The sequence below is a fragment of the Haemaphysalis longicornis genome, unplaced genomic scaffold (genome assembly GCF_048455015.1).
Source record: "Haemaphysalis longicornis isolate Haplotype H1 unplaced genomic scaffold, Haemaphysalis longicornis Haplotype H1 scaffold_3, whole genome shotgun sequence".
NCBI classification, from domain to species: domain Eukaryota; kingdom Metazoa; phylum Arthropoda; class Arachnida; order Ixodida; family Ixodidae; genus Haemaphysalis; species Haemaphysalis longicornis.
Genome location: NW_027526335.1, coordinates 217,668,281 through 217,690,825, shown reverse-complemented (window position 1 = coordinate 217,690,825; position 22,545 = coordinate 217,668,281). Strand labels below are relative to the sequence as shown.

Here is a 22,545-nt window from a genome sequence, read left to right as displayed (position 1 = left end):
TAGTACGGGGCGCGTGACGGCAAAGCTTAAAGTTAGCGATAAAATGCAGTATGCAGTGGTCGCTCAGTCCGGGTAGATGTTTGATTGATGATATGCTATCAGGCGTGGTAGTCAGAATCAAGTGTAAGAGATTGGAAGAAATTGAAGTAACACGTGTCGGATGTCGCACTATCTGGGTTAGATTAAAGTCGGCACAAATGTTAATAAATGTAGTGCTTTCAGATGAGCGCGACACAGACAAGGTTTGGTCGGAACCCCAACAAATATCAGCGAAGTTGAAATCACCAAGCAGAAAAATCTGCGAAGCTGGATAGCGCACTTTTAGGTTGTTTAGAGCATCGTGTAGGGAATCACAAAACGTAGCAGGAGAATTCGGTGGGCGACAGCACGCGCATACAACGACATCCTGATGATCAATTCTAACACATGCGCACACAAGTTCAAGGGAGCAAACAATGGGTATAACATGAGATTGTATTTCATGCGAGACAGCTATCAAGACACAGCCACCCGTTCTTGATTGGCGGTCTGATCGGTAAATTCAAAATTCCTTAGCACGTGAAAAATTTCAGAATCACGAATTTTACTAGATAACCATGTTTCGGTTAACACAACGATATCAGCATAGCAGTCATCGATAATTGAAGATAAATCGTCGCGTTTGTTAATTACACTACGGATGTTAGTAAAAAGGAAAGAAACTTCTTCTTAGCACAAGGTTGGTTCTTAGACTGGGATTGCTATTGCGGGCTGCTGGCGTTACAAAGGGATGCGGGGGGCGACTTAGGAACAGCTTAGCCGGGGGATTCGAGTTCAGAGTTATCGGATATTTCGCAAATGCTATCCGTTTGTGCGCAGTACACGAAACATTTTTTGTTAATGAATAGTTTGTTGTAGCGGATGGTGTACTTCTGCCCACTTGCTTTGCCGTAATCAATTAGCTTTTTCCTGGAATTACGTGTAGCTTTGCAGAAGTCTTCGCTGATGCTTATTTTTGTGCCTTTAAGTTTAGATTTCTTTGACAGGATGGCATCTGTGATTTTGAATGAACAAAATTTTACTATTACTGGCCGGCATTTTTTGGGCACGTAGGCCCCTAATCTGTGGGCTCGCGAAATAGAGTCTTCGGGTATCACAGATTCAAGAGACGCAGATATTAGAGCGCGAACTTTCTCTTCAGATTCAGCCCAAGATTCCTCAGCTGTGTCCTCTAAACCGTAAAATATTAGATTGTCCCTTCGAGACCGGTCCTCAAAGTTGTCTAGGCGAGAACGAAGCTCGGCGGTTTCCACTCGAACAGTGTCTGTGACCACTTGGTGTACTTGGACTTCTTGGTTCTCGTCCAGTAAATTTACCCGAGCTTCAACCGCGGCCAGTCGAGAGTTAATATCCGAGACCGTTTTTTCCAACTTGGTTTGGCTCGACTTTACTTCATATAATACTTTCTTAAGCTCATCGTGGCGGGAATCAACATGTGAAGTAATTGATTTAATAACAGTCCTTAGCTCATCAGACAGTGTGGTAACATCTGTGCCGTCAGTAGGCCCAGGATTTTCCTCAACGTCGCCACACATTAGTAATAATTTAGCAACCCGAACACAATCAGCTGTCACAGACAACAATACGCTGGGGCTAGGAAGGAGCAGCAAGAATGCGTTATTTGAACGCTTACAGTTAAGAGATGGAGGAGTACCAACCTGTACAATAAAACAGAACGGCGTTAGGAGAGGCCGCATGGCTGCCGCTCCTTCCTGCCCACTGAGGCGCCGCGTGGAAAAGAAGCTCTTTAAAAGTCCCCTGCGTGCAGCGGTGTCGCTGCGGTCGATGGTGCGTAGTTGTGAAGTGGCATCCAGCCGGGCATAGTGACGTAAGGCGATGACGCACCGCTTCCGGACGAATTTTGGGCCACCGACGTAGCATGCGCCAACGTGTCCAGTTCACTGACGGTGACTGGCAGCAGACCGGGCTGGTTCCGTGAAGCTTACACGCTGGGGTAGCACGCTGACGGCGCAAGATTCACGTGTCTTGGGGAAAGCCACGTGCGTGGAACCACATCCGCGCATGTCGAGGTCAGCAGCATCTGTACAATAAAACAGAACGGCGTTAGGAGAGGCCGCATGGCTGCCGCTCCTTCCTGCCCACTGAACGGTCTGGTCCAGGGCTGGTGTTGGATAGGTACTCTTCGATCTCAGATGGGCGCTGGCCGGGTCGACGGAGAACCCTCGCAAACCGAGCCTTTTGTAGCGGCAGCGACGATGTCATGGTCCGACTCGCCGCAGTGGTAGCACGGCGGAAGAATATTGGGTGTTCGCCATAGGTCTGTCTTCCTCGGCGTGTGGTTTTTAGACAACGGTGGTTCGGGCGTGGGATAGTGGGCGGCGGTACGGCGGTGCCTCTTGACGACGTGTTGTGGCAGCGCGGGGTCCACGAACAGCTGCTGAGTAGGTCATAGCTTCTGGCTCGCAGTGTGCTTCGGATGGCGTTTCGATGTCCCCAAAGCCTGTTGATCTTCTTCCCGGATCACGTCAGTCAACGAAGCAACTTGGTGTTGTGGCGTCGTCGTCTAATGTTTGCGCAGCTCCTCCCTCACCACTGCAAGGATGGAAAAACAATGCCGCGAACGATGGGGGGGGGGTTATTTTTTGTTTGCTTTTACTGCCCGGCCACGCCCGGCTCTGTTATCTCTGTCCCAAGCTAAGCGCGTCTTCCATTCTTTATTTATATCCGGTAGTAGACCGAGCTCGGGTGGGAGGCATTGCTGTCGACGGCTCGTACGAGTGGGGCTTGCTTGGCGACTTGCAGAAAGTTTTGGGTGCATGTACCCCGCACCTCAACCAAATGTCACGAATTCAAAGACGACGCAGTTGCCTTCAAGGGAAACACGTTAACTGGAGCGAACTTGTGCTCCCCTAACTCCAAAAATATACAGGCGGTAGAGCAGAAGTCAGCAAAGGGACGTGCTCAAGCGCACGTCGGCGATTTGAATACTGTGCCGTCTGCTCAGCAGGCTTTTATCTTTCTGGGCGAGTGTTTTTGGAACCGTCGATGTACATCCAGAACATTCTAGATAAAAGAAGTTTATTCTGGGTTAGTGACGTTAGGGCGAAACATTCTGCTTATCTGAATAAGATAGCCCGTCCGGCATAAAAATAAAGAATAGAAGACGCGCCTCGCTTGGTACAGACATAACGGAGCCGGGCGTGGCCGGGCAGTAAATGCAAACAATAAATAAACCCATACACGGTTCACGGCAATATAATCTCGTTTAATATCCCGCAATGTAGAGGAAACACCAACAGCTAGTGCCTGGGGAAACGCAAACGTATTCATAGTGATGCTCATATCTGTTAGAGCTATCTTTAAATGCATTATAGTCATCAGAGCAATATGAAGTGACTAAGTTCTAAAGGGACACTTAAGGGCTGGAACAAGTGCCTGTATCAATAGCTTAAGGTGCCAACAATCCAAATCAACCATTCACGTATCTCGCAGTTGTCTAATAAGACAAAAAAATGTCGGAAACGTGAAAACGGTTGCCGACGAATCGGACGCTTTCGGGCACTACGGATTGTGACGTCACAATATTTTTTCACCGCGAGAAATCATTGGAGAAGCATCTATAAATGTTTTTCATAAAATCAACAGTTCCTAAGTAGTTGAGTACGTGAAATAATGGTTAATCAAATCTTTGCGTGAGCGCACGTAATAGAAAAAACGCCGACAACAGATTTTATACATTGCGAGACAGGCTGCTTCTCTGACGCTCGTTCGCCATCATGTTTTCAGTTTAGTTCTAAAAAGTATTGGTGCGCAATTAGCAGAGTCGATAACCTACCACGGTAAACGGCCCACAAGCAATATCTCCGGCAGAAAGCGGCAAAGGGACACGATGCACTGCAACTGTTTAAGCGACCCAACCCACCTGAGCTTCTAATTCGTCCTCCGCTCGTGGATAGTGGTATAGGTAAGAGGTGCCCGCGCAGGTTTCGAATATCATCGCCCAAAAAAGGTTGGGGTACTTACTGCAGGGGCTTATCCGACTGATCCAAACTTGTGCTCTTCGCTCGCTGCGAGCTGATGTTGGATAATTACCCGTACGTCGTGCGCGCATCGCTCTACCCTTGTGACGTTTGCGTCGGGCGGAGCCGCTCTGAAATTCGGCCTTTTGGCCACGAAGATTACGCGAGACAGCTGCGGGAAGTGAGTGCATATTTCATGCAAGGTTGGCGCGTCGCGTGAGAAGATAATATGAGGTGGACGTAAGCGCCGGACGAGCTGAGATGAAGGCTGCCACTTGAGCGACACCAAACCGGGCAGCCGCTCTTGCGCGATATTTGAAACGGTGATGTCACACTTCGTTCTCGGCCGGCGTGAAGTCCGGATGTCCAGTGTAGGTGGGTACAGCGGCCGGTAAAGCGGCAAAAACCTTTTTTCGTTCAGTCGGTGGCGAAAAATAAAAGTGAAAGCCACTCTCCTCATTCAAAGAAACGTTCTCGGTGGTCGGCCATGGCTTGGTGACGTAAAAGCTGCTGTCGCCAGACCACATCGGTGCCTCGCTCGTATTTCGTGACGCGATATGTCACGAAACAATGAGAGGCAAGCAGGAGTGAGAAATTCTAGCGTTTTATTACAGATTTCTCAGGAAATCGCGCGTTGTTCCTAATCGAACAAAAGCTGAGAGTGCTGCGTTCGTATGGTCTTTCAGTTAAAACGACATTTTATCCAGGCTCCAGTGTCCCTTTAGCTAAAGATTACTTTTAACAAACGTTTTGCTCACACCCTTTAGAAAGCCACTGTTAACAAATTTTCCTACGTGACAGAGCAATCGAGTCCACTTACTATTTACAGGGAGGCTGTCGGACGTTTCTTAAGCTACAAGGGATCAGAAAAATACGCCGATGGTGGTGTTTAAACATGCCCTCTTCAAATCTACGGAGTTTACACGCCGGTGCGCAGGCCTAACTCAAGGGGCTAACGGTTTCTGATGGGCAATTTCATAGAAAGGGTTGCTGTTGCAACAAAAAGAAAGCATTACAAAATATAACCCAGTTCACGTCTCTTTTGCCGTTGCTCTGTGGAGCACCTAGGACCGACCACTAAAGGGTTAAGTGGGAAAGAAGTTGGCACATCGTCACTACCTGTTTTTCCTTTCTATCTCGCCTAATCGTTTTTAATTTAAATACCAGTATTTTGAAAGAACTTGAAGTGTGATGAGCTTTTATGGGCGCGTAAACTACAAAATATTTCGCAATAAGCAAATATTCCAACTCGTCGAACCAGTTTGCGAACTAGTTCGGTACGTGATTAATTCGATCCGGAACCGAACCAGAGGGAATTGATTATCCCGTACGGGAATTCTTAACCAAACCGGTATTTCTTCCAATCTACGCATTGATGGAAACACAAAATGAATAGTCAAAGCACTGCCCCTCGATGACCATACGTTCATACGAAAAATTATTCCCTTCTCGACGATTAAGTTGTTTACAAAGTGATTCGAGTAGGCAACCTGAGGAAAGAACTCCAAATCATTCGGTAAAACAAGTTCTGTAAGAAACGCTTATTAGCGGTGAGCTTGCCGGCCAACAACGCTGTGGAAACAAAATCTGTTCTTGCGCTTTGCTCAAAACCCTCCTGTATGGAAACCATCTTCGTTCCCAGGTGATTGATTATTGGGCAAACAATGCCACGTACGGACGCTCAAATATTTCAATATGGTTTGCAATGCAAAGGGTATTTCGTAAATAAAAATGTGCTCAGTAGCGTCAGGTGACCATATTTCCTGCTTGTAACTGTTGCCTCATTCAGGCTGAGCAGAATAAAACAATTCGTGTTGTCTCGGTACGGAAAGCAACGGCTTTTCACGTGGTCCCATAGCGTCATTTGTTCACTTCGTTCATTTGACTGAATTAATTAATTTGACTGAATTAAATGGCTGAAATAATTATTGTTTAATATAGGAGGAATACCGACAGCAGCAATGCCGATATTTTTTCCAGCTCATCTATACAAAAAACATTACGCAATATCTTCTTCGAGGCTGGACTTGGTTTTTGCATCACATTTTTACTCTTTTGAAATCATCGCCTCGCTTGTTACCCGTAAGTCTCTTGCGGCAGTTTACATATCACTTCTCTGCTATTTTTGGCTGCATAGTAATATTAGAACTAATAAGCAGAAGCTTGGCCTTTGAATCATATGACGAATGGGCAACGCCAAGTTTTTTGTGCAACAAAGGAAAACGGAGTACTTCACTTGATGAATATCTTCTGAACGCAAGTTCGTGCGCAGTCTGCATCTAATAATAATTTAAAAATGGGGCCGTTACGTGCAGTGCGAACCTGTTTTGCTAATAACCCGAGTGGCTAGAGTTACGCTTTCTCAGAATCGATTATCGCCAGAGCCGACAACAGCTCTGACGTGTTGCTTCAACCGCCCGTGCTTCTCTGCATTCATGTGCCCGTAACTTATGAGGGTAATTTTCTTGTCACCGAGGATATTAGCAATTCCTAAGCAGAGTCAGATGTGATTATTGGCACACGCTGCCGGATGTTGCGACGTAATATCCTCGGGGAAGAGAAATTATTTTATAATTAGCAAGTCAAAACAGAAGCCCGTTTTACTGAATGACTCGCTTCAAGACAGGCTGTAGTAGGCTTTTGTGAAGCGAACTGATGGGCACAGGGATAGAATGAACTAGATAATATGCATTGTCTTATGTACGTAGACAAATCTCCATTAAACGCGCTACTCCAGAAATCCATATTACTGCTCCAACTTCTTTTTTAGGAATGAAAAGCACTTGTCGCAGATTAGGCTCGTCTTTCGACGTTGCTCGAAAAGCGGTGAAGTGTTTAGTCGAAGGGCACCTTGGTTAAAGTCACCAAATAGTGTATTCTCAATGCGTACACGTGACTTTTCTGAATTAGGTTACCGATTGGCTACCGAAATCCCTTTGTTACAAGCTTGCCTCGAACAATTCCTATACATGGGCAAACAGATTGTGTTATCGTTAGCATCACCGGGGAGTTGAAGATATTGAAATTACTAAGAAGAATAACGGCGTGAAAACTTCTGATGATCATTAGCATGTAAAAAAGTGGGCGCGGATCTCGTGAACACCTTGCGTCAGCTGACTGTGTTCGAAGGCGTCCGAAGCTTTCTTTTTTTTTTGGGGGGGGGGGTGCTTTATAGGGCAACTATGGGCGTGTTCTTTAGCGCCAATGTCAATAAAGCAAGATATCCGTCCCATTTTAATACAACCCTGTCCTTATCCAGCACGTTAGTGCCATTATACACTATTCTTGTTTGTGATAAGGAATACTCATATCGACAACAGGCGCGGAAAGACGTAGACTAAGAAAGAAATACACAGGACGACGCGCTACTAGCAACTGGCAACATTTATTAGGAAACAGAAATATATAGGGCGACCAACCGACATAATTCACTGATTAAAGCTTATACATAACTCACTGAGTAAGACCTATACATAGATTATCAAATAAAAGTTTCCCCAGACATAAAAGTGCAACCCCTGATATGCTATTACCGCACGTGTCGTTCCAAGAACGCCAACTCTGCTTCTTGCAGACTGACTGAAGATTTACTCACGCACATTGACCCCTCCCGGCTGATATTCCAAGCTTCCATTATCTCCCTTTCTGTCTTGACCCTGTGCCTAAACAACACGGTTGTTTTTTCGAACATGGGTTTGCACCCCCCCTGTACCTTGCACTCTTTACAGTGCGTAGCCAGGTGCGTGTAAGGCCTGCCCACCAGCGAACTGTGGTGCTCCCGCAGTCGTATGTTCAGGCATCTGCCTGTTTGCCCGATGTAGGCCTTGCCACAAGGTAGCGGCAGTCGATACACCACAGATTGGGTTCACGCAACAAACTTTTATTTGATAATCTATGTATAGGTCTTACTCAGTGAGTTATGTATAAGCTTTAATCAGCGAATTATGTCGGTTGGTCGCCCTATATATTTCTGTTTCCTAATAAATGTTGCCAGTTGCTAGTAGCGCGTCGTCCTGTGTATTTCTTTCTTAGTCTACGTCTTTCCGCGCCTGTTGTCGATATGAATCAGCACCAACTCGCCCAACTTGCCATCTTGTTAAGGAATACTCATTATACACAAGAGCATATCAAGTATGTAAAAGAACAAAAATACATCAAAACCAAACTTTCTGCATTGTTACAGGGAAACGAATGCTACGAATAGAGATTCACAGCACCGTGGAACACTCAAGGATCAGTACTGATACAGTAGGCAACTGCATGTTTAATAGAGCCCTAAGCGTATTATAGCCCTAATCCCAAATGAGCGAAGCACCTTCGACAAAATCACAAATTTCTTGTAGCATTATTAATTTGGCATGTCATATGTGGGCAGCCTTACCAACTAAGGCTCTGACCAATTATTTTTGGGGTCCCCTGTTACCTTTTTGAAGCCGAGACTGGTCGTCCTCAGACGAAAGGAAACCTATGTTTCTCAAAACCTAGCTGCACACAAATGAAGTCTACCGATTGGGTTTTAGTGCGGTTTTTTTGCATATAATTTTTTGCAAGTACCCAAAACAATTATCACTGTGTAACGCCCTTCTTTTCCACAACAACGCACAATTTGAAGAAAACGCATTTTTCGTTATGAATTTGATAAAACAAAAAAAATGCAAAACAAAAATTCTGATGCAAAACAAAAATTTTGATAAAACAGGAACTACAAAATATAAATATTTTACAAAAATGAACTGACCAAATAAAACATCGGTATCTTGTACACCTCCTCCCCAAAAAAGAATGATAATATACAAAAGACAGCAAAAGAACGTTGAGAACATGAATAAAAAAGTCGGAAATAAGCCAGCCGGGTACCCCCCTGCACTTCCACAAAAATGCTCAACAGGCAGAAGTAACATGATTAATCATTGTAATAGCGTTTATAGAAAAAATTGATCAAACGGAAATTTGAAAAACCACTACATACAAAAAACATGAAAATTTAACAAAAAAAACTGACGAAATTAAAAATGTGAATCTTGTATACCTCCTTTAAAACACGAAGGGTAATTTATAAAGCTTTAAAAATGGAATAATAGATTGATTGATTGTAGGGTTTAACGCACCGACTTAACGCAGGCGATGAGGCGCGCTGTAGTGGAGGGATTCGGATTAATTTTGACCACCTGGGGATCTTTACCGTGCGCCGAAATCTCGTACACACGGGCCTTTTTGCTTTTCGCCTCCATCATAAAAGCGGCCACCGCGGCCGGGAATCGAACTCGCGACCTCGTGCTCAGCAGCAGAACGCCTTCACCACTGAGCCACCGGGGCGGGTGGACTAATGGACGAATAAAAAACCACGAAAACGTATTAACCCTGCACTATGCCTTGCATCTGAGGAAAAATACATAACGGGTGAACTAAAAGCCAGTGTGCGCTATTTAGATTACATTTAAAATCTAATAACAATAAAATAGTCTAACGTGTTTGGCTGCTTATAGCCATATCTGGCTATAAAAAAACTCTTAGAGAAGACAGGCGGCGTAAAAATTCTACGGAGTAGTCTGACGTAACACAAGAAGTAGACCACATAAGCACTTGTGTTACGTCTGCTTGCGCTTAATGTGAATCAGATCCAACTAGCTCAACTTTCCGTTCTACGCAGTACTGGACAATTTTCTGAATTTCTGCACTTTTTAAACATAAACTCACACCCAGAAAACATGTTCAAGGTTTGCTATGCCACATAACGCCGTTTGTTAAGCACGCTTTCGTTCACGGGAATATCTAGGAGAGAACAAATATATTGAAATTTTCGGTTTCCCCCAAATATTTCCGTCCTGGCTGTTTTTGTAATTTTGGAACAATCTCAATGCTCGCCCGTAATAATGTCAGTGTTAGGATTTTTTTATAACAGTGATATGAATTCTCGAATTAGTTAGTATTTCTTAAAGGACAGCCTATATTATGATTCGTGTACCAACTTCTGCAAGGAAAATCTTCGCCACTAGTGTTATTGAACAGCTAAAAATAGATATAGACAATCAACAGGTATAGATAATCAACAGTGCTCCATGGGACTCTTCTTAGATTTCAACAACCGTTTCGGGTTTTTTAAACAGCATATTCCCTTTATAAACCAACCGTATAAGAAACAAAAGGAATTTAATCTGATCTGTTAGCTGTCTGAGCACGCAATTTGGCTTAACTATTAACGCGATCACGTTGAAGGCTACCGCGGAAAAAACACGCACAAAGAGGGACGAGAAGTAGAAAGAACCGCTCTGGACTCACAACTACTTTATTTTCTTGCTAACGGGGTGGTATATCATAGCAACAAATAAACAGAAACAAAACACAATCACTGATACGTCTGCACAAGCGCAATCTATTACCCTACGTGGCTGTGCAAGAGTGCCATTCACATACGCGTATTTTCGGTCATGCAGCGCTACCGAAGGCGTACTGATACAGCCCTCGGTAGATCGTCTTATTTGGCACGCTTGTCTGTGCTTTCACAAGACCGAGGTTTCTTCACGAACCGGTACATAGCCGTGTGCGCTTCCGTGCTTTGCCAAATGACTGTGTGAATTCCTTTTAAATGAACGCTGGTTCTCGGCCAATCTGGTGTTTACGCATCTCCCGCTTTGACACACCTATGTGTGTCCACACCGAAATGGCAACGTATACACAACACCCTCTGAATATTTCCCAAATGGCTCCAAATGGTTTATCGAGCACAAATTTTTTGCCTTTTAGTCTGGAAGCTAAACTTGGGGCGACCCTGCTGCAGAATTTTCCTAATTTGTTAGGGGCCGAGAAAACCCAACCGACAGAGTCTCTTTCTGCGACGTTTGTTTTTAAGTTATCGGAGCACCGGTGCGTATACGGTATAAGAACAGGGTACCTTTTTATTTGAAGTGCCCGCTGCGCCGTAAGTGCTTCGCGGCTGCGTCGCGAGAGTCGTGTATATGGTACCACTTCTGTGTGGACACGTATACGTGGGTCAAACTGGGAGATACCTAAATACCAGGTTGTCCAAGCACCAGCGTTCACTGAAAGGGAATTCGCCTAGTCATCGGGCAAAACACTGTCGCAGACACGACTGTGTACCGGTTTTGGAAGAAACCAAGGCGTCGTCGAAACACAGAGATAAAACAAGGGAGATAATAAAGGTATACCAAACAAGGCGATCTACTGAGAACTGTATGAGTATGCCTTCAGTAGTTCAGCATGACCGAGACTTCCCATATCTGAATTCCGAATTCTGAAGCCGGTAAAACGACCGTCGATCACAAGTACGACCCGTTGCTACGGAGACGTCAGCCTACCGAAAGACTTTGGCCAGGTCGTGGACCTGGGACGAAAGGTTGCGGGGCCGCCACGAAGTTTCGCCACTGAGCTGCTAACGCAGGTCTGGAAAGTGTCATGACTGGCACCTGTGGGTGAAAATGAACGTTGCGTGTCTGAAGGTGAGGATGTACTTAGGTGTTATACGTCTTCTAGCGGTGGGTTACACTTAAACCGTGTACCTTCTTATTCACGAGGAAAAAGCTTGCCTTTCTTAGCTGCAGACAAAGAAGGTGGTTTTGTGTAATGCCTAGGGCGATGTTCATTATCGAGGTGAAGGACGCACATTTTTCCTGTTTTAATTAATGGAATGAAGTTGCGTTGTGAAAGGTTAGGTCGGCAGCTACGAAATTTCTCGAAAAAAACATGACCTGAGGCAGCTGTCCAAGGTGATTGGAAAAAGCACGAGTTTCAATTTGTTCACGTTCTTTTCTGTAAAAACGCATAAGCTGGAATGTCCCCTTCGCGCTATCGTCACAGAGCAAGGCATGTGACAAAACGCAGTTGGTGGTTTTCTACAGAAGTATTAAAATGAACTACACTTTGAGGATCTCTTCCACACAAAAAATTCTGATGAAATTCTCCCCTATCTTAAATCTAACCACGACCGGAGTTTCCAAGTGTTTTCAGTAGATGTAAGTGACTTGTACGATTTATTCGTTACCACGGAACTCGATTCTTTTTAGTGTTGAAAAACGCATAGACCAATTTAGTGCGCTTGTCTTTCAAAATTTGCCTGGGTTAAATGTTAGCAATTTCTTGGAACTTTTAACTCTGTATCTGACGTCCACCTTTGCCACCTGGAACGAAAAGGTCTTCCTACATAAACAAGGCATTTGCATTGGTTCCTGTATCGCCCCTATACGTAGTAACAGGTTGCCTGTAAAGTGTCATACGTTGTTCTCGGCACGTCTAGAATCTGCAAAGGGCGGCCAAAGTGTTTTGTTACGTGGACTATTTTCTTGTGCTTCTGGAGCCCAGTAAGAAAAGGTTTGATACATGTATATCCGATACACTTCATCTGCTTAAGGTAAGCTTAGCCCGTCTGGACTACTCATGAGGTTCGGAAGAATGAATCAATGAGATTTTTGGATTTGACCCGGGCAGTAGATGCGAAACATGCGCGACGGCAGTACACGCCTCAAGTGAACAAGCCGCTTCTTTTTTATCATTCCGCACATTCCAAACTGGTAAAAAGAGGAAGCCCGAAAGCTGCGCTTCTCGGAAGCCCGAAGCAAACCGTGCCTACATGCCATGCAATCTGCCTTCGACGAACAAGTCAGTACGATCGAATCGGCTGGCTACCCATTCCACCTGGTAGTTTTGGTGATGGAAGGTATTCTCAGGAACATTAAATCTTGCCATCGTAAGGATGCGAATAACAAACCAGCTCACGAAGTGAGAGGAAAAAGGTTGCCGTTGTCCCGTATATTCACGGCTTGCCACACGGTTTAAAAAAGATTACCAACCGTGCAGACGCGAAGGTAGCGCTTGCGCTCCCCACAAGCTCATGACATTTTCCAGACACTACGAAGACCGGTGCGACGAACCTTGAGCGCCACATAAAGCATCGTGTGCAGTACGTCCCATCTGTGGAGCGTGTGGTTTATCGCATTCCCTTGAAGAATTGTGGGTCTGTTTATGTCGGTCAAACAGGCGCGTGCCTTATGACCGACCACGTGAGCACGAAAACAACGTCAAAAAAGCGAATGATAGGTTCTTAGCCTTGCATTGGAAATCTTGCGGATGCAAGCCTCAGTTTGGCATGTGCGAGGTGATAGGAAGAGGGGGAAACCAACCTTCGCGAGAAACAATTGAAGCCCACGAAATTCAAAAGCAGGGTGTAATTGTGGGAGCCAGACGTCAATCACCTTGTCCAAAAAAGAGATACATTTCTTATCCAACACGTGCTGTACATCGGGTATGGCTTAACTTGGTGTTTGTGTGGATTGTGCCAAGTGCGTGAACGCGTGTTGATGTGGTGGTGTGCTATCAGAGATTATACATCTGTGTTTTGTTGCTGTTCTTGTAGTACTTTTTATATGTATGTATTTTTACTCGTTTCAACATGAAGTGTGCGTATAAAACGTTCAAGATTTCTCTTACTAAGTTCAGTTGGAAGTCAGCGCTCGTCCCATCGTCTGTGTCCTTGTTTGTATCACTCTAAAAAAAGGGAGTTCAAAGGGAGTCGTCCCTGTAACGACTCCCTTATTTATTTATTTATTTATTTATTTTTATCATGGTACCCACAGCGTAGAGAAAGAAAGCAGTTCATACTGAACACATGAAAATAACAATTACAGTTCAAAACAAATCGCTGACGCAAACCAAAAGCAAGAACCGTTAATGTATGCTCAACAACGACAACCAAGAAGATAAGAAAGACATAATCGTACATGTGCGAAGCAAAACATGGTTCTGGTGGCGCAAGAAGAAAAGCACTGAAAGGAAATGGAAACCCAAATGCGAAAAGGCAAATCACACGACTGAAGCAAATGCACAACTTAAGGACAGCGATGCGACATCACTAGGCAACCTGTTCCACTCACTGACCGTCTTAGGGAAAAAGGACATCTTAAAATGTTCTGTTCTATGTGTATATTCGTTAATCTTAAGTGGGTGATCGCGCCTTGCAGAAGTGTACTCGGGCGCCTTTATATAGCTATCACGATTGAGGCCGCTTCTATTATGATATATACTGTGGAAAAATTTTAATCTGAATGTCTTTCTACGATTTTGAAGGGTATTCCAGCCTAAGTTTTCTTTTGTTTGGGATGCGCTAAAATACCGAGCATAATTTCGAACCACGAAACGTGCTGCTAAGCTTTGTACACTTTCAAGTTTCATTATGTCGGTCACAGTCCTGGGGTCCCAGACGGTACAAGCATATTCCAGAATTGGCCTTATGTTAGTCTTGTAAAGTACATTTCTTGTTTCTAGAGGAAAGCACTTCGCATTTCTACGCAACATACCAAGAACTCTACACGCCTTAGCGATTATATAGTTAAGCTGACGGTGCCAGCATAGTTGTTGGGCCAAGTGAACGCCAAGGTATTTATATTCACACACTGATGCAAGATTTGTCCCGTTAATGCTGTACGTATATATATGTGGCGACCTTTGCCTAGTAAAGCACATCTGCACCATTTTGTCAAGATTTATACCCACGCCCTACTACTAAGACTCTCTTTTACGCTCCACGACCCTCTTTAAAACAGGAGGATCACAGGAACTCTTGCACTTTGCAATGGGAGTCACGTGTCAACAGCATTTCTAGCACATATTTATTGGCTGATTGAATTTCCACAGTGCTAGTTACGTTTGCTGCTACCGTATTGCAAGATTTTGTGGGGCAGATACAACAACATGCAAAGTAAGGGTACACTGGTGTGTGTTTCCTGGCTTTGTTCGCTTCGGCGCAAACTGTACCAAATTTGATTTTCTAGTACTGCAAAGCATAAAAAATCTAACGCCGTTTATGAAAAACACAAGGTTATAACGCCAAGCTTTCTACAATCCAACGCAAAGTCCACAATGCAAAGTGCTGAGCTAAGCGAAGGTGGTGTTTATGATTTTTAGTGCCTAATTGGGTCATCTGAATATGCTGCTTCAGTTAGCTCAGCGTTGTCGTTGACTTGGACTTTGGCGGATAGGAGTGTGTACTTTTCATTTGTATCGGAGAAAGCTTCGCCTTTTTCCTCCTGCTCTTTTTCGTCTTCTTATTATTCTTCAATATGTGCCCTCCAAATTTGTAAAGTTGGCTTTCCGACTTCACGTTTTATCAACTGCACCCTAATTTGTCCTCCAATTGTATAAAGTTGGCTTTCCTGCTCTGAGTTTTATCATCATCATCCCCACCATAAGTACCTCCCATTCGATAAAGTTGGCTTTCCTGCAGTGAGTTCAGGCGTAAAAGCGCCATGACTGGGCATAGAGAGCTTCACTTTAACAAATTTTGTAAATATGTCGTATCAAAAAGCAATCATCTGCAATACATACCACACCTATTGTAGCCAAATTATTTTGTCCTTACAATTGTCGGTAACTATGGGCGAATGGAAATGCTAACGTGCGCAAAGCTTAGCAAATATCACGTTGAAACATCGCATAGAAACCACATGTGACAATAACACAATATACTTAATGGGTATGTAGGGAGTAATGTCTTTACTGTAAGCTGTTCAAAATTGATGAACTAAGCAGCAAGTATGATTGACATTGATTCTGTATATGATTTAAATGCGTTGTCTGTTTTTTACGTAAAAATAGCGCTAACTGTGCACCGGATAACGCTCCGCGAATAAGAACAAGAATAAAACTATGCTTCGTAATATATATTGCTAGGCAGCTAAGTGGCCTCCTCAGGAACCCTACAAAACAAACTGGAGAATATCAGGACGGGTGACGTGTTCGTAACTAGCTAATGCGCCTCAATTTTGTCGCCCTGCAATTCAGCCTCTTTGTGCACGATATTGCGTGCCTGCTTTCTTGCAAAGCTTTGTTGTGGTGCAAAAAAGCCTACTTTACTGGAGATGTTATTCTCTATTGCGTTTTACCAATTAAGCAGTATGTTTAATGCTTCATGTGCCACTAGTAATTTTGTACATGAAGTACAAATCGATGTAAAGCATCGCACTTGCGCGCGTTCAGAGCTCTGTGTTCAAATGTCGCGTAAATTTACACCAAGCTGACCGACCAAAAAGCAGAATACAAGTGTTAGTTATTCAAATTCTTATTTGTAGTTGCTTTTATTCAATAAAAACTACTTCATACTGAGGCAATCCTTTTATTTATACGATTAATGTATGTTGCCCACAATTATTATGTATTTGAACCTGTGTGCGAGCGTCGTCTCTTTTAGTGTGTTTAAAAAAGCCGCCAAGTGGTCACGTGAGTGATTCGCGTTCATAATATAAAAACTATGTACATTACGTAAAACGTAGATATATAAAAAGTTTGCGCCAGAACCAGTTTTTGTTTTTGTCTAGCGTTTACTTTAAAACCCAATAACAAGAATGCAAATGCAAATATTTTAGACAACGCGAAGCAGTAGAATTGGTAGAATCCACTGCGAGCCAAGTGGAGTAAGCCAGTGAGTGGCGCGAACATAAAGAATGATGGGCGCGACCGCAACGGGGCGCGTTAACGCATTTTTGTCGAATTGGCGTATTAAACTGCTGCGGGATGGAAACGGTGTGACACCGGTATGAAATTTGCTGTGTGGAATACATTGCGCACCACTTGAAATCGTCTACTAGAGTTCTTCAGTTCGGCAAGTCGACGGCGTACTACGGTTGAATGCAAAGCCGGAACAAAGGCTGGGTCATCGTATTTTTTCACGTGAGTACTGTACGTGCTAATAATACCAAGTGAAATAGTTGTCTTGGTTAGCTTTCCGTGCACATGCCGAAAAAGTTACATATGCTGTGCTTGTTTGCTTTCTGGCTGGCGCCTCGTAGGCATTGTGAAATCTCCTCCGCCCCCCCCCCCCCCCCCCGACTGGTAATTCCGTGCAGTGTGCTACGAAGCTATTGCGTTCCCGAGACCGGCTGCCGCCGTCGTGACCGTCCTCCTCGCGGCTGCTCGCGGTCGGCGGGCCGCCATATACGTCGTGAAACTGCCGTACTCCATGTTCTGTGGCCGTACTCGCTCGCCAACGCGCCCCGACAGCGTACGCGTTGCCCGGGTGCTGGCGGCGTCGTGCTGGAAAAAAGTTGGCAAGAGGTGAGGACGCTGGAGGTGTAGCTGTAGTTAAACAGATGAGAATTTGCAATGTGTATGGGGCAGAAAATAGTATGCAAGGGCAGGATACGGTGAGAGAGTTCGGACCGTGCGCCAGCGAGCGAGTATGGCAATTCCACGACGCCTGACGCTGCCAAGCTTCACGAGTGAGTACGGCACGCTAATGACGACCCCCGTTTTTGAGTTCATGTAGAGTTCACAAGGGCATAGAATTCACATACGAGGAAATTGGAGGTGAAATGCGCACATGTTGCCTCGCAGGGAATTAACAGTCTCGGGGTGTGTTGGGGGGGGGGGGGAGATTTTACAGCGCCTACGAGGCGCCAGTTCTAACTTGTTCATCCCGTCCATATTCTTTAGCACACCCTGCTTTTGCCATCGTCCATTAGCCCACGTCAAGCTTGTCTCTAGCGCTGCTGTTGAGTTCGCTGTCTAACGGCTGCGTTTTGCACTGTCGGTCGCAGAAAACAATTTGATCGTTGAACGGAGCGGTACAAACCTGTAATACACGCCGCTAGTTTGCAATGGCAGCTATTCAAAAGTCTCAAAGTGTTTATTTTTTCGTGCTCTACTTTTCTTCGCTGAAGATTCGTGAAATAACAAACCGAACTAAAAAAAAAACAATGCATGGGGGGTGTTAATCGTTTTTGACCCTTCGTTCTTTGTTCAACCCTTTGGTGCAGCGTCATTTTTGACACGCTGGTCTCCCCGTATAGGCAAACTTGTTGTGACATTTCAGTGTCCTTTTTATGTGGAAAAGCCATTTTGAGTAGCCTATTTGCTTGTATTCTCACGTTCGCGTGATGTTTGCAGGTAAAAAAATTAGACCCCCAATGCAAAATGAATCCTTTGATATAGGCATCAAAAAAATCCTGGAGCATGCTGGAAAATATTCTCTTGAAGGTAAGTTGTGCTTTATATGATCACAGCTGCCCTGGCTGATTTATTAAATGCATTCGATCTGAGTTACCTTTGTAAATATTTCTTCATGTCCCAAATGTGCGCGTTCCGTAATACCTTTGTGCATCACTCTATCCTAGCCCGAATTCTTATGATGATCATTCTTCGACGCTGGCCTATACTTCCCTTACTTTTTCTCAACAGAAAGGCCTGTCTGTGGTGTAATATTGGCTGGTTGTGTTGTAGGATTGTGGCACTTATGCCTAAATTGTGATAGAAAATGTGCGCATTATAAATGTTTAAGAATAACTGCCATATACAGGAGTGAAATTTTGTAATGACGCTCTGTTAACAATGTTGCAGTTGTGAATGAAGCCTTGCGGGTTGTATCGCGATATAGTCAAGTGTTCAAATGTAAATATATGCTCACTGTTGATTGATGCAATAGCACAAACTCAGTTGTGCAGAAAATTCGCCGGCTATAGAATGTTTTTTTTACTAGCAAAATTTCAAAAATAAGGAACAAGTTGTTAATGGTGTGCGAAATGTGCTGGTCATCTACCCTTTATAATCATTTTATTACTCGCCAACGTGTATTATTATGAAACATCGTTTCTATAGAATTGTACAGCGAATAAACGGGTGCCCTCTGCCGCAATTTTTCATATACGAAGAGTTGTACGAAGATGTCTCTTATGATTGTGTAAACGACACAGAATGCGAACAATTGTACTAACGATACGAGACAGACAGCTCTATTGTATTGTGGCATGTATTGAATTTTTTTCGTTTGCGATACGTTGCTAATAAAAATCATTGAAGAAAAACCACACTTTCCGCCTACCCCTTTTTCTTGCCCAAACAAAACTGACACGTCGCAGGGTGTGCTGGCTCGCGCGTACAGATTTGAGAAAGATTTTCAAAGAAATGTTTGATGCACATGTTGAGAGTCCAAGCAAATTAGCACCTGAAAGCTGTCGGAGACAAGATTTGCAGCAGCAACAAAATGTAAAAAATGCTAGCGGTGTTGGTTCCCGCTTGCGGCACACGAGACAGTCGCGCGCTGTTGAGCGCATAGCAGACGACAAGCGGCACAGCGTTTCCTCCTCCCACATGAACAAACGTGTTGCCATAGCACTATCAGAAATTTTTTTGTTGGGTTTTGGTTGGACAGTTTGGCCTACCAAGTAACAGGGGACAAATTGGCGCTAGTGACGCAATTCCTGGTTACCTGGGCGGTGTACCAGCTTACCTAGCCGTGGTAGAACCCCTTCGGACTCAGCTGAGCCTCTCGGCGTTTCAACGCCTTGCTGCCGTCCTGCCAATAAACCTCGTCATAATTTTGGTGAGGTGTGCGGATTCCATCCTCGTCCCGCTCCTCAGCTTCACCCCGTGTACCCGCGAGCCTGGAGCTCCGCAGCCGCAGCCTGCCTTCTAACGCTGAGTCAGCCATGGCTAGCGACGCCCCTACCCGCCGCGGTGGCTCAGTGGCTAAGGCGTTGCGCTGCTGAGCACAAGGTCGCGGGTTCGATTCCCGGCCGCGGCGGCCGCTTTTCTGATGGAGGCGAAAAGCAAAAAACGCCCGTGTGTACGAGATTTCGGCGCACGTTAAAGATCCCCAGGTGGTCAAAATTAATCCGGAGCCCTCCACTACGGCGCGCCTCATCGCCTGCGTTGCGTCGGCGCGTTAAACCCCACAATCAATCTAGCGACGCCCGAAACACGACATCGCCTTCGCCATCAGCGGTCATCTGCTCCGTGGTGATCCGCGAGCGTGACCCGGCGATTTTCACTGGCGCAGACGACCAGGACGTCGAAGATTGGCTCTTGGCTTACGAGTGGGTAAGCGCGCCCAATAAGTGGGACGATGCCATGAAGCTGATAACGTGAGTTTCTCTTTGAGGGGACTTGCCGAAAAATGGTATTGTCATGTTGCCAAAGACGACGCAGTTGTCTTCAAGAAAAACAAGTTTGTTGGAGCGAACTTGTGCTCCCCTAGCAACTCAAAGAATACAAGGCGGTGATACAGCAATAAGCAAAGTGACGTGCGTAAACTGGTGTCGGTGATTCTAATGCAATGGCGTCTGCTCTCAGGCTTTTATCTCTTGGCGCGAGTGTCTCTGGAACCGTCGATTTACATCCAGAACATTGTCGATCGAAGAAGATCATTCTAGTCTAGTGACGTTAGGGCGAGACAGTCTGCTTATGTGAATGTGATAGCCCGTGCGGCATAAAAATAAAGAATGGAAGACGCGCTTCGCTTGAGAGGCAGATAACACAGCCGGGCATGGTCGGGCAGCAAAAACAAACGTATATATCGTTCACGGCATTACCTCCCCTCGAAGAGTGCATCGGCCCGATGCTAAAATAAAAGACAGTCCAAACAACAACAAAAAAAAAAGTCCGTCATCTTGCATAGGAAGGTTTCAAGCGAACCACGTGGACGATTTCGGGCCGGATGTTCCGGAATCACCATCGGCGATCACATCGTAGGTGAGTCGGCCTACACGTCGTTGAATCTGGTAGGGTCCGAAATACCGTCGCCGAAGCTTCTCACTAAGTCCGCGTCGTCGGATGGGTGTCCAAACCCAAACACGATTCCCTGGGTGGTACTCGACGTCTCGGCGTTGGAGGTTGTAGCACCCGGAATCCACCAGCTACTGGTTCGTTGTACGAACTCGAGCGAGCTGACGGGACTCCTCCGCACGCTGAAGGTATCCTTGAACGTCGGAGTTGAGGTCCTCGTCTTCTACATGAGGAAGCACGGCGTCAAGCATCGTAGTCGGCAGTCTTGCGTAGACAAGCTCGAACGGCGTCATCAGCGTAGTTCCCCGGGTAGCCGTGTTGTACGCAAACGTAACATACGGGAGCACTTCGTCCCAAGTCTTATGTTCAACGTCGACGTACATTGACAGCATATCCGCGATCGTCTCATTCAGACGTTCTGTTTGTACGTTCGTTTGGGGTGGTACGCCTTCGTTGTTCGGTGATCCGTGTTGCTGTAGCGTAAGACTCCTTGCATAAGCTCCGCAGTGAAGGCCGTTCCGCGGTCCGTGATAAGGATTTAACTCTTTCGTTACCACGCCTATTCAAATCGATCACCGGTGATCGATGATTTACATTGCCTATTTCGACATGTTGTAGTCGTTTCTCATACACCTAATGCAGCCAGTGATTAGTCTAGGCATCCAGAACGCCGCTACATGACACGCCTGGCCACGAAGGCGGCGTCCCAACCAAGCCGGGAGGCTGAGAATTGACTTGCAGTGGAGACAGGTACGGCTCGCCCTGATCATGTTGGTCCCCCTCTTTTTTGTCAATTAGGAAATTAATCGACAAGCGTGTTCGCTTTGATTTGCATGCTGCTCACTTGGAAACATACGTCAACCAGAACGCCGCACCAAAAGGCCTTCGTCTAGCCTGCACACCCTCGATGTGCACATTTAATCCGGAGGAAATCACGAAATGGGAGAAAGTGTTGTCCGATTTGTTGGTGGATCTCGCGGAGATTGTTTTGCAGCACAGCCGAAAACGGGCCATGGAGCTTCTAGATGCCGAAATTCTAGAGAGGTCGCAATCGAATCTATCCGACTTAGAATGCAAGGAACTTAAAAACTTTGAGACGACAAAGAGGAAAGATATATCACAACAAAAGATCAAGAAATTGCAACGTGATAACATTTCCCCACAGTTTATAGTCCACCCCGTGCAATCAACCCATTACGTAGGCATCACCCCAGGTCCCGATGCTATATCCCGCCCCGTGAACGAACAACAAATGAACGTGGTAAATCTGTCGAGCAAAACATTCTCCCCGGCTCAAGAAAAACTTCTCTCAAAAGGTTTGACATTTTGCCCAGACTCCGGAAATTTCAATGAGTTCCAACTATATCAGGATCTGGACACATTCGCACGTAATCTGCGTCTCCGGGAATACTTCCATGACCGCCCCAACACAAAAACACAACTGCCTGGTACGTCAAACAAATCCTGGACACCAAAAGACCGACGAGACCAGCACTTAGATATGTATATAGCGGCTGTACAGAAGGATGTAATCCGGGCATATGCACAGCACCAACCCGGGCGCAACAACCTGTCAGTAGAAGAGCGAGCAGCTTTAAATTCCCTTCAAGCGGACACCAGCATAATTATCAAACCAGCGGACAAGGGGGGAGCCATTGTTATACTTGACAGGTCTGAATACTTGGAAGAGGGAATGCGACAACTAAGGGACAGACATTCTATAATGAGCTACCAAATGACCCCACAAAATTCTATGAAAGTGAAATTCACAACACCCTCAAATCTCTTGTCACGGAAGGTAATATAACTGCCGCGATGGTTAAAATTATGTCACCGGAACATCCTGTCCCTGGTCGATCTTACTTGCTACCTAAAATACATAAGAGCAACCACCCGGGCAGCCCATTGTATCCAGTAACGGGACGGTGACAGAAAAAATTTCAAGCTTCATTAATCACATAATTAAGGACATCCCCCCTACGTTCCCGTCATACATAAAAGATACCAGCCATTTTCTACAGGA

The 22,545-nt window shown here is 45.2% G+C and overlaps 1 protein-coding gene across 1 annotated transcript; it reads right to left on the bottom strand.

Annotated features, from left to right (window-relative positions):
- Positions 1–717: 717 nt before the first annotated feature.
- LOC144173705 (uncharacterized) lies at positions 718–1,859 on the bottom strand. The gene has a single exon (XM_077702015.1). The coding sequence runs from the start codon at positions 1,734–1,736 to the stop codon at positions 795–797; it is 942 nt and encodes a 313-aa protein (XP_077558141.1). The 5' UTR covers positions 1,737–1,859; the 3' UTR covers positions 718–794.
- Between the last annotated feature and the right edge of the window lie 20,686 nt (positions 1,860–22,545).

Bases quoted from the DNA above. Each gene is read 5' to 3' on its own strand.
- LOC144173705 (XM_077702015.1), bottom strand. From the start codon at position 1,736: ATGCGGCCTCTCCTAACGCCGTTCTGTTTTATTGTACAGGTTGGTACT.